Raw genomic sequence first — 12,659 nt, 5'->3', positions numbered from 1 at the left:
AAGTGAATCGGAGCACTCAGTTTGGAAAAGTTCAAACCATCTGACCTAAGACATTAGGCTATTGCTATTGGCACAATTGAGCGTGTCCCCGCTCGAAGGCGTTCGCGGTGGCAGCATAGCGCCAACGATGGATACGATCGAATCTCAACCGCAGCTGCCCCCTTTTCAGTACGAGCAGCTGACCTCGCCAAGAAACATCAGGCTGCTGAGGATTACGTGGCTCCACACCCACCAGCAGAGGTACGCCGTCCGGAAGCAGCTTCTCGAATGCGACCTGGACGCCTGTCCCAAGTTCTGGGCCCTCTCCTACGCGTGGGGCGACCCGGCGCTCAACCACGCCATCACCGTCGACGGCCGCCGGCTGCCCATTTCCCATGCGTTGCACGATGCCCTGCACGACGTCGTCCGGTTCATCCTGGACGACGACGACGGGTCGGGCGTTAACCTGATCTGGATCGACGGCATCTGCATCAACCAGACCGCCGACATCGCCGAGAAGAGCGTCCAGGTCGCCCTGATGGGAGACGTATACCGGAAGGCCTATGGCACGATTACCTATACTGGCCCTGGGTCTGGCGAAACCGTGGGTGCCCTTGAACTGGCGTCGCACTGTCAGCGTATCGAGGATGCGTTCTCTGAACACGTCGGTGCCGAGGACGGCGAGCGTACGGAGATCGATCTTGCATCGCGATTACCCAAGGAAGGGTGGGTGAAGTACGGGTTTCCGCCACGAGGGCATTGGAAATATCAGGCCCTGCGTCAGCTCCTGCGGAAGCCGTGGTCATCCAGAGCTTGGATTATCCAGGAGTCGGTTCTGAATCAGAAGGCCATAATGCTGTGCGGCTCCTGCGTGGTGTGTGACTGGGATCTCTTGCCTAACGTGGTCCGCCTCGCAGGTAAAGGCACTTGCCCCTCTGCCTGCGTGTCGACCGTCGACGATCCGTCCTCCGAAGGGGCGTCCTACGTCCAGTCGCTCGGGAACATGCGGCGCGACAGAGTGCGCGAGAGCCTGAAGAAAACTTTGAGCCAGCTCCTCCGTCGAACCCACAATTTTCAAAGCGGAGACCCACGAGATAAGATCTATTCTCTGTTAGGGTTAGCAGACGATCGAGACATCATTGGCATTGTGCCCGACTACTCTTTGCCAGTACACGAAGTTTTCGTTGACGCCACCATCAGAATCCTCCGTGCAGACCCGGCGCTGGAAATACTCTCCAGCGTTCGCAACGACAAAGTGCTCGATCTGCCTAGTTGGGTTCCAGACTGGAGCTCGGCCGATGTCGAAAAGTGCGGCACAAACAATTATCTTTGGTTCGGAACCCTGGTGGCCAACGGGCTTTTTGCTGCTGGCGGCCGGGGCAGGTCTTCGCGAATCGAATTCAGCGCCGACAGAACGCAATTGTCGGCGCGCGGCGTCATGTTCGACCGGCTCCGCTGTGTCATCGAGCCGTCTCTCAATCGTCGCGCGGGTGACACCGAACGCCCCGTGCAGAGTATACTCGCTCGCTGCATCGAGGTAGCAGGACGCGGTGACCCCCCGAGCCCGTACGGCTCCGCAGCGGGCATAAGGGAGGCCTTCTGGAGAACTCTGATCGCAAACATGACGCACTTGGAGCGAGAAGCAGAGCCAGACTACGGCCAGAGCTTTGACGCCTTCCTCCGGCGCGAAGAGAGCCGAGCAAGGTCCATAGAGCTCCTCCAGCTGGTGCCTGTCGACTCGGAGACCGAGGCCGCGGCCTCTGGGTTCGGAGTGGCCGCCAATCTGGTGTCCATGTATCGGAACATCGGTGTCACGCGGAAGGGGTTCGTTGCCTGCGTTCCGAACCACGCTCAAGAAGATGACCATGTTTGTGTTTTGCTTGGCGGTCGCATCCCCTTTCTTCTCCGAGATGCGTGCGCGGGAAAGTTCAACCTCTTAGGGGATTGCTACGTGCATGGGATCATGAAAGGGGAGGCCGTATATGGCGTCGCGGACGAAGATATGGCGGACATAATTCTAGTCTGATTTTGAATGCCTTGGACATAAAGGCACAGGAGTAGTCCATGGAAATCGTTGCGCGTCCCTAACACGAAAGCGTTTTGATGCTTTTCGGTGCCTTGTTGTCTGTTCTCGGCGCTCTTCGTGGTGGAGAGGTCGGCGTCGCTGGCCTTTAGGTGGCTGAGGTCGCTCTGAGACTTAGAAGAGAGTTCTGATCCCAGCTGCGGCGCCATGGTCGTGGCTGGCACGAGAGGGCTGACTCTGGCGGGGATGGGAAGAGGACAGGCGGGGGATTAGCCGTGTGGTGCTGTAAAAAACGCCAGGTTCTTGGACCAGCTGTGAATGTTGTCGTATGAGCTACCTTCGCCTGTGATACTGTCGAACAGCGTGACCGTCTGCCGGTCCCGCAGCCTCCACCAGCGCGCCGGGCTGACTTGGTCTTGCAGCCACCACTTCGAGAGGGGATACAGCGTCCCCATCCTCCACTCGCTCAGGAAGATGGTAGACCGGCTGCCCTAGAAGTTGGCATGGCGGAACAGCTCGATGGCGCCGAGGCGCATCCAAAATTGCTTCTACTCTTACCACGTCTTGATCTGGGATGTTTCGGGAATGTTTATTGCTAATACTGCCCTCGCTTTGGGGTCTAAATTGTAACCGTATTTGTATCTTTGTGGAGAGCAAATATGTTTTGGGTTGTCGGTTTTTCGTAGCGCATTTTCATTTGATATTTAATTCCAACCTAAATGATACAATAGTTCAAGCACATCTATCTCTGCCTTGGCGTGCATCGATCTCATTATTCTTCCTTGTAACCCGCAGGACGGTCAAAATCATCCCATGGGCGTTGGTGAGCGGGAGACAACATGCCTCCTCAGCCCGAATCTGACACCACAAAGTCGTGGGCTGGGGTCGAAAGTGGTCATCATGTGGCGGATAAGGGGGTCAATTAAAATAGAGGTGGATGGGAGTGTTAAAAGAAAAGAAAATGAACTTGAATGAGGTGTGTGGTGATCGAAAAAAGAGAGTGGGAAAGGGAGCGTGTGTCCTTATAGGGAATGTGATTCTATTAATATATCCGTTTTTCAAGTAAGGGAAGCGTTATGGAAAAGGTGGTGGAGTTAAAAGTAACGGCGATGGCTAGTGAAGTGTTGGATCCGGACATCAATCCTGGGTGCTGGGTGCATCCCCGACAACATGTATTTTCAGTATCTCATCGGCACACGGCCGCAGAGCCCTCAGAGCTCTAACAATCCTAAGTACACAGGGCTGTCGCGGCTGGCTGCAACTTGACCATAAGCAGCTTTAGGTAGACCCGGAACCTCGCTGCCTAGATGACCTTCAATACTAAAGCAGAAATCGCTCGGTTTTCATCTGAGGTAAACATACAAAGCTATGCTTGGAGCAGTTTGTTTTCTACTTCATACTTCCATGCGGCCGCCGTTGCGTTGCAGGATTTCGAGCGGGCTCGTGCGGGATGCCGGGCGGACCGAAGGCGGATGAAAGTGGGTCAGATTCGGACACTGGCGGACACTAGCGGACGCATCAAAGCGAAGCTTCGCCAGCAATGGTCAGAGCTGTGAATAGCTCGCACCGCAATGATGGTCAGGGATTTATAATTATTCATAATCTCCGCCATTCCAATTGAATATTTAATGAACTGATAATCCCTTCATTTTTAGACCTAGTCTCTCTCTACTATCAATCCTCTTTCTTCTCTCTCCCAGCCATCCAGAACTGAATACTAGTCTGTCTTATCCCCAACACTCAGAATGACCTTCACCCTCGAAGAAATCCCCTCTCTAACCGGCCGCATCGCGCTCGTGACAGGCGGCAACACGGGAATAGGCGAAGCCACCGTCAGACACCTCGCGGCCCATGGAGCCAGGGTGTACATGGGTGCCCGTTCCGCCGAGAAAGCAGCAAAGGCAATTGAAAAGATAAAGGAAGCCCATCCAGCCGCTGATGTTCGGCCTCTGATAGTAGACCATCTCTCGCTCTCGTCTGTGAGAGATGCAGCAAGGTCGTTTTTGGAGCAAGAGCCACGCCTCCACCTTCTTGTCAACAACGCCGGCATCATGGGCACGGAGTACCAGCTCAGCAAGGACGGGCACGAGGCGCAGTGGCAAACCAATTATCTCGCCCACTGGCTTCTGACACAGTTGCTTTTGCCCACAATTCTCTCCACCGCCCAGGAATCTCCCAAGGGAACCGTGCGAATCGTCAATGTCAGCTCATCGGGCCATAAACTCTTCGCGCCAAAGGAAGGAATCCGTTTTGCAGATCTTGCCTTGGAACAAGAAGCCAAGATGAGCCGATACGGCCAGAGCAAACTCGCCAATATCCTGCACGCCAAAACTATTAATACTGAGTACGGACCGTCATCCGACTATGCGCAGACAAACGTGCCAATTGTCACTGCCAGCGTCGATCCCGGCCCCGTGGATACCCAGCTGAATGAAAAGATAGCAGTTCGAGGAACGAGGTGGCTGCAACCGACACTCAAGTGCCTTGGTGTCTATAGCAATCCCGATGACGGAGCGCTGGCGAGTCTCTTCTGTGCATCCTCGCCTAAGTTGACGGAGAGCATGAGCGGCCTCTATTTTGATAGTAAGGCGAGGGTGAGCACTCCGAGCAAGTTGGCCCGCGATGATGGTTTGCGCAAGGAATTGGAGTTGTGGACTTTAGAAATGATGAGAGTTGGAAATTGGGTTGAGTAGGGGTAGATATTTCTGGACGAGAGAGAGAGAGAGAGAGTTAGATTAGCATCCGCCAGGGTAGTCAAGGAGTCTTTTTGCGGATGCTCGAATATCTAAAGGAACGTTATCGAGACATCTCTAGTCCTGGGCAATACATTTTGATAAGCAACATATTTTGGCCAGTCGAGCCTTTGGAAACTTATTGTTACCGTTTCTAATATTACCTCAAACTTTGCACCCAGCAACCGATTATGTATTCCTTCATAGCAAAAGACAATTTCATTGAACCCACAGAAGGAAGTTGGGGTGCAGGTACAATGTAGTCTTTCGGTTCGCCGACTCTCATCATGACAAAGAGATTACTACACCCTCAACCGCAAATTGGACCTGACTACCTACGTTATAGGTCAAGATGTATTATGCATTATCTCTAATTACCTTAAGATGGGATTGAAATATCGTAGCAGCGAAAACCTAACCAAACCCGAAGTTGAAACAAGAGAAGCCAGGACCGAAACAGTCCGTTAACCCCCTTTGATGTGAAAACGAAAAGACACAGTACGAAAATTGAGGGGAAGTCCCTCATAAAACTCTCACGTCTGTGCCTACTCAGCACTCTCGGCATACTTAACTGTAATCTCAGGCGCATTCCACACATCCCAATCTTCGCCCTTTGCTGGGTTTCCAAACGGCTTCAACGCCGCCAATCTCACGACGTAAGTCCTCGGCTGGATCCAGGATCCGTCTGAGAGCTCGCCTTGCCACGCAAAAAATCGCGAAGTGAAGTCCTCCACCGCACGGGTAGGCGAGCGTGCATAATAGGTCAGAGGGAATTTGAAACGATGGCTAGGACTCTGTCGGGTGAGGACCTCCCAGATATCTACAGCAGAGCCGATGAATCCAGCTTTACCGACTACGGGTGGATAGACCCAAGAATTTTCTGCCCATCCAGATTCGAAGAACTTATGATTCACAAATTTTGTCAGCCATGTCTCGACAGCTACGTCAGGTAGGGTAGTCTAACATCGAACCGGAATTCTCGAGTTCCGTAGAGCATCTCGACAGCGAGTTGTGGGGTGGTGTAGTTCTGGTCGAACCACTCAAACGTGTAGTTGGAAATGGCACCCAGAGACTCGACAACTGGGGTACCAGGAACAAACATCAGAGGGAATTGCTCTTTGAGATCGAATGCGACCCCTAAAACTTGTAAGTACTTGAAAGGATTGTTTATGTCCGTCCGGTCAACCAGTCTCTTACCAAAATATGGTACTGAGAGTTCCTCGTCTATGGAACTTCTCACGAGAATCTTGCCACTGTAGCAAGGCATCCGAAACTCATCTTCATACACAGGGCGGGTAAATGTGAAGCTAGCAATCCATTAGAAACTCGACAAGATCTTATAGCCGTTCTCAAACTTACTTGACAGTGGCCATCTCTCCCGGCTCAATCGTAATATTCGCAGGCAGCTGAACACCCACCTCGAGGTCAATCGTCTTCAGTTGATTGTATCCTGCAATAAAGAGCCCCTCAGGCCCCCTTGCCTCGTAGGCTGTCAAAGGCTGGTGACCAAAAGAATAAGTGACAGCTTCCTTTCCACCATTCTTAATCTGAAGTGAGTGGGTTGGCTTAAAGTGGGCCGTATCATTGAGGGCAAACGTCTCAAAGTTGAGAGATGTAGTGTATGTAAGAACTTTCCAAGCATCAATGAGACCAGAACCGATTTGCGTGACAGGAGCAAGGGCATCTGTAGGAGGGACATATAGATTTTCCACGTCATCATCCTGGACTGGAAGACCCCAGGTGACCGTCCGACCGCTCGAAATGATACGGTTAGCAAGCTCCTTGGCAAATCCGGGACCATGCTTATCACGACCGCCATAGCGACTAATCCAAAGAGCAGCCACACCAGCAACATAGGGAGTGGCAAACGAAGTACCCCCGAAGCATTTCCAGTTGGGGACGAAATCACCTTGACCAGGCCAATCAAATGCAGTGCTCCAGATATGGCCGCCGTAACCGGCAACAGAGGGCTTGACGTCGAGGTCGTACAGCGATCCCCAATTGGTAAAGTAGGTCGGTTTCCCACCATAAGGATCGACGAGATTCAAGGGGTGTTCGGCATGGCGTCGGGACATTTTCACGGTTACCGTATGGTCATTTTCCAGGGCGCGGAAGATGGCGTCGCTGGCACTTTGCTCAATGATACCTGAATAGAAGGGCTGCTCGATGCCAGGATAGAACTCATCGGGAGGGTGGAGCACTTTCTTGTCATTATAGAATAAGACATAGCGAGCATTCCTTTCAGAAAGATTTCGGACCTTGGTACTATAAGGGCAGTCTGCTTGCGATACGAGGACGACAACTTCTTCAAGGTTCGGAAGATCTGAAGGAAGCTCGTGGCAGGCCGTGAAGCCTCGTGCGAGAGACCAAATAGGGAAACCGTTTGCTTGTGAGAAGAGTGCAGGGTTGGAGTTGGTCATCATTGGCATGATAACTTCCTTCATCACACCGGAATCCTTCCGGAACTTGGCGGTAACATGGAAGTCGCCCGGCTTGTGGGGAGCTTCGATAGCTCCGACCGCCACAACGTTCTTGCCCGAGGCCCCCGTATCGGTGAAAAATGGTCCACTACGGCCATTATTCCCTGCCGCTACGATGACAACTATTCCTTGGTCCACGAGGGAGGATGCTACCGTCGCCCAGGCGTTGTCACTGAAACCGCCCGGTGAACCAATGCTGGCAGAGATGATGTCGGCACCGTCGTCATAAGCCTTGAGGAAGGCGTCAATAAAGACCTCTTCATCTCCGGCATTTGTATGACCGAACACTTTATATGCAAGGAGTGTCGCTTCGGGAGCCACACCAGTGAACCTAGGCCATGTCAGCATCAGCAGGGGAGAACACTGATGGAATGATTAGGGTGATGTTTACCATTCCGATTTTCCGGCAATGATCCCAGCGACATGTGTTCCATGGTCATTCTGATATAGCTGGGGATCTCTTGTCTCGGGATAAGGATCGTTATCTGGATTAATAGGAGCCGTAGGATATCCTCCGCCAACAAGATCGTAACCCCCGGCAACCTTAAACCCGGGACCGTAGCCACCTCCAAGAGCCGGATGCTTGTAATAGATTCCAGTGTCAATGACAGCAACCTTGGCTCCTTGACCGAAGTTTCCTCCTGCGTGAATTTTATCGACACCAGTAAAGCTGTGGATACTGTAACTCGATGCAGGAGGTACTTCATCCACATCAGGTTGATCCTCCGTGGTCCTCGATGTTGAGCTTATTTCGGGAACGTCAAGGATAACTCTCCCCGCTTGCCACGCCTTGTCCACGCCGTCGATTTCTGAGAGGGATGATATGCTCTCAGACCTCGACACAACACTCAACCCCCTAAAGAACCTGTGCTCGAAGCGTTTAAAGATAGTAGCCCCCGGCCGTGAGAGGATTTCCGATTCTAGGGCATCCAGATTTGTGTTCTAAAAGGGGAGTAAGTCATCAATGTGGGACACCGGTTATAGAAATGGGCAGATACCTCTGATGCCCGAATGATGTATCGATCTGGAATTCTTGCTGCATCGGTTACGTGGCGGACAGGGGTTGAAGCCACGGCCAAGGATATCAAGGACAGGAAGATTATAGAAAAATGCATCTCGATAGGAAATTAAAAAAAAAATAATAAATTAAAAAAGAAGGAAACTAAAAGTGGAAAAGAAGAAAGACCAAAACAAAACAAGGAGGAGAAATAACAAACACCTAGCCCGAGTATCTACTGCGTGTTAAAGGTACTGGAAATCATCTTCCTTTTATCAGCCTGGACCAGGATAAGCGAATTCTTATATCTAACCTCATTACCAGGATGGCGTGCGAGGGCAAAAGCTATTAGGTAGGGTGGGTGGGGAAGGAGATCTTAGACGAGTGCGCAAGTTCGCCGATGGCAGAGCCGCAGCTGTATGCCCGTAGGGTCGTATTGGGTGCCACGCCCGGTTCACGACGCCACTCGTAGACGGCAACGGAACACGGGACAGGGTATGAGGGTAGGACCTGAGTATCTAGGGCGGAGTCGGAAAAGTATCACGGCACCGGTAACTACGAGGCCTGAACAAGAGAACGGGCAAGGGTGTAACGATAGTAATGGGATCTGATTAGCCGGGTTTGATCGGGGCACGGGGATAGGAGGCTTCCTTGAAGTTCCTCCAAAGAGCGATTGCGAATTTGCTGGGGCTTGTGACTGTAAGCAGACATCCACCTCGCGGTGACCGAGCCCGGACTTGGCAAGAAAAGCCACCCGGGGAACAGCATCGACCATGACTCGGTGTACCAAAGATCTCCAGATTTTTTTTTTTCCATTTTTGGGCTTGCGAGAGGCGGAAATACGGGTCAGTAGCCAGAAAGCCCTTGCTTTTCAGTTGACTGTGTGCTACTTGATTAATGGGACCCTTGACCCTCAACCCGAGAGCGCGGTCAGGAACGTACTTTCCAAGAAATTAAAAGACAGAAAACCCGGCTTCCCAATCCATAGCGATTGTACGCTATCAATGACCAAGGCATGCTCCCTAGACGGTCCGCACCGTGTTGCCGAAAATAAGTCGAGCAAATGAGGCAACTCTCGGGGCTCAAAACGAGGAGGTCTCACAATACGAGGACTCGATATCAGTTGAAAGCAGATTAACAAACGGCACGGCCGTAACGGCAAAATCAAGTAGGACCTCGCGACCCGGAAACACCGACCCGTGTGCATGGCGCTCGATATTGGGTGGCCGGGAACTTGGGTTCGCGGATTCATCGGACGGCGAGCCTATCTCGGCTCGGTCATCCCAGCTTGTGCCGCTGCAGGTACCATGAATATTGGTGCGAGTTCGCCCATCCTGTCAAATATGGCGAATCGTGTCTTTATAGCCAATCCTCGTTGTTGGGAAGCGGGCTGCGTCCATGGTCGATAGTACACATCTTTATCCCAGCGAGGTTACGCTGTGCTCACGATGTTCATAAAAGATAGGTTAGATGTTGATCGACATGAGATCCAGAATTATGAGCTAACGCGCCGCTGCGGTCCTCCGCCTATACATTATGACCCCCGTTGATTTATACGACCGAGGGAGCTCCCGATATCTATCATCGATCCCTGTTGACGACTACTTTCGTCACCAATGTGGCGTGGCCGATAGGGCTAGGCGTATTTAAGCTAGAAGGAGTTCCAAACAAGATATGCATATGCCTGGGTATGGCGATCTGGTCACCCATTGGCTGAGCATACCCAACATTTTATGTTATCGTGAATACGGTGTGAAAATTCGGTTCCATATTTGAGAAATCTCCATCCTCCTAGCTTTGGTTGAAGGCAGCAAATTTCTCCTCGAAATATGACAAGCTCCGAAGCCGGTTCCGATAGGCCGAGTCGCCGAGAAGAATACCCTTGTACAAAGGCAAGAAAAGATTTTACACATCCGGGCCGCACCTCAGAATACCAAGAATAGTTGATATACCTATTTGATACCCTGAAATTCACCCAGTGACCAAAAGCAGTCGTCAATTGCACCATGGACATCGACGCGTGTCCACGTAAATATCCAGCCTATGGCCTATTCGTAGGTCAAAATAGACTTCTGGATAGCCCAACTATGGTGAGGGGCATGGTTTGTTGCTGAATGAGCCGCAATTTTGGCGAGGATGTTTAAGCATCCCAAGATTAATAGGCTAAATAAATATTGTTTTTACTTGGGATTGACATTTCCGCGTCGCCGAGTATTCCGCGGTCCACAGGAAAGACTCCTGGCTTGCCGGGATTAGGGTTTGTCATTTTCGCGTTGTATGACACAGCAGGGGACGGAATCCAGCATTAATAATGCTTTGCTTCGCCCGTTCATAATCTGACAGGACCATCCCTTCAGAACAAATCTACCGCATTATCGAATGATCCGGGATGATGGGAGGGTATAATACAGGCAGATATAGACACAGATCCTAGAGGACCCGACCGAAACCTGCATATCACACGGCAGGGGCTAATCTTCATTGTGAGCAATGGGCACTCTGGCTTAATGTCAAAGCGAAAATCAACGGGCCAGGGACTGGGCAATCTTTTTTTTCATGGCAGTACCAAACCTTCCCACGATCCATCGGATTTACCCTGGGACCTTTCCCGAATCGGACTTGATGATATACGTCACGTTTCTCAGTGCTACCGCCATCGAGCTTCCATCATCAACATGAGCTATTCTGATTTGAGGAAAGGGATATCCGCCCGTGGGGCCCGAGTTTGAAGACGTAGATACAGTGATCTCCAACTTCCTCGAGAGGACCATGAAGGTTCAAGTTCTCTTAATGCATTTGGCAAATCACTAACTATGAGCGTGAGCAGTTCCACTTGTCGTGCGCACTCGAGACGTTTCCCAAGATGGACGGACCGAGATCGGTTTCGAGTCTGCACACTGCCTGATTAACTCGCGCCTTCGGACGAGCATAACGGACAATATGATTTAGGTCCCTCCCTCATTCTAGGTTTGTTGCAGCCAGATGTCAATTGGGCGATACGACGATTCACGAATTCACTCTATCAACATATTCCTGGGAGGTATCATGACTTGTTGAGATGGTATTTCCCCATTCAAGACCGCTGATTCTGATGCAGCAACGCAATGGAGCTCTTTCTCCGTCCTGACGCCCTATGCCGAACCGCAACTTCCTCGTTCCAGCTCTGCGTTCAATATCAACCTTTCGTGATAACCATCCAAGTTGCAGTTGCTCTGTGGAATGGCCACAGAAATTAAACTGGCTCCCCTTGTGGAACGCTGTACCAAGCCCGAAGCGAAGTTATTCGACTAACTTGATACAATTGAAAGGAAAGTTTTGCGTAAGGGAGTGATTGTTTCCGGTTATTCGGTACCACAACGGTCCGAAGAGGCAGCCTTCCTCCTCCGCTTACTCCAGGCCCCGTTATTTAATATAATACAGCCACAGCGCCGAGTGCAACTCCAGCAACAGCTACCAACGAGCGAGTTAGGTGTTGACCCGCATTGGGAGCTTGGGTTGATGCGGGCGCTCCACTTTCTCCACTCGCTCCGCTCGCGGCAGGTTGGTTTGGCGCCGGCGTCGTCGCGGGCGTCGTCGCACTCGGGGTATTGGAATCGGCAGACGCTGGGGTGGTCGCGTCGGGGGAGGCGTTGGAGTCTGTGGCGGTTTTGGCCTCGCTGCTCGGTACCTCGGCGTCGTTCGTAGGCGTAACAGAGCTGACACGAGTCTCTACGGTCGTTGAGGGCTTCCAGCACGGCAGATACGAGGCGCCCGTCTTGGGCAGCTCGGTGCCCTTGTAGTTGCCGCATCCCGGGACGTCGGTCTTGGGAGGGGCTCGGCCACCGCCGCAGTCCAACGGATCGCAGATCTGACCGTCATCGGGATCGAACCAGTGGACGATGCCATCTTCGCAAGAGGTGAAGGAGTGGTGGGAACAGCCGAATGCAATGGTGAGCTTGGCGAGCATCAGCACCGAAAGTGCAGACAAAAGAGTGGGTTTGACCATTTTTGACGTTTTAACGGTGAATGAGGCAAGAAACGAGTGTGGTTGGATGAATGGTCATTAACGGGCGATAACCTGTAAAACGAGACTGAGAGCCAAGTTCATCCAATCCCGGAGTATCACGGAGTCGTAGGGTCGAGGAACGCGGTGAGTTTAAATAGGAACACATCGCCAATTTTCAATGAGCTGAGCCACGCCTGCTCCTGATCACGGTTGAAATTGCATCTCAATCTGGATCAATCAACGATCCCGGAGCAAATTGCAATGGGTCGTGCAAGGTGGCACTGCAACGCCACGATCCCTCTGTGCCTGCAGCAAGGAAAAACGGCACGGTTAGGACGGCCCATTTGTGGATACTGGGTGCTGACATTAATTTTAATTGGGCGTTGTCGCTAAGCCGGATGAAGCCACGATCTGGGGAGTTGGGGAGCTGGGGAAGGAGAAGAGTCGTACGGCCTCACTCCGA

The 12,659-nt window shown here is 51.9% G+C and overlaps 1 protein-coding gene and 3 pseudogenes across 1 annotated transcript; 2 read left to right on the top strand and 2 right to left on the bottom strand.

Moving 5' to 3' along the window:
* Positions 1-127: 127 nt before the first annotated feature.
* SAPIO_CDS10262 lies at positions 128-2,005 on the top strand (annotated as a pseudogene; the record flags this gene model as incomplete).
* A 1,742-nt stretch (positions 2,006-3,747) lies between these two features.
* Positions 3,748-4,695, top strand: SAPIO_CDS10261 (annotated as a pseudogene; the record flags this gene model as incomplete).
* Positions 4,696-5,279: 584 nt separating this feature from the next.
* SAPIO_CDS10260 (Uncharacterized protein) lies at positions 5,280-8,329 on the bottom strand (the record flags this gene model as incomplete). The annotated part of the gene is made up of 6 exons (XM_016783878.1): positions 5,280-5,636; positions 5,699-5,871; positions 5,932-6,041; positions 6,094-7,545; positions 7,606-8,156; positions 8,213-8,329. 6 exons carry the CDS (start codon positions 8,327-8,329, stop codon positions 5,280-5,282), a joined length of 2,760 nt encoding a protein of 919 aa, XP_016638723.1.
* A 3,288-nt stretch (positions 8,330-11,617) lies between these two features.
* SAPIO_CDS10259 lies at positions 11,618-12,196 on the bottom strand (annotated as a pseudogene; the record flags this gene model as incomplete).
* Between the last annotated feature and the right edge of the window lie 463 nt (positions 12,197-12,659).

Source organism: Scedosporium apiospermum (genome assembly GCF_000732125.1).
Source record: "Scedosporium apiospermum strain IHEM 14462 chromosome Unknown SEQ_SAPIO_0165, whole genome shotgun sequence".
In the NCBI taxonomy this organism is placed as follows: Eukaryota; Fungi; Ascomycota; class Sordariomycetes; order Microascales; family Microascaceae; genus Scedosporium; species Scedosporium apiospermum.
Note: the sequence above shows the minus strand (reverse complement) of the source record. Positions and strands in the feature narration are given on the sequence as shown.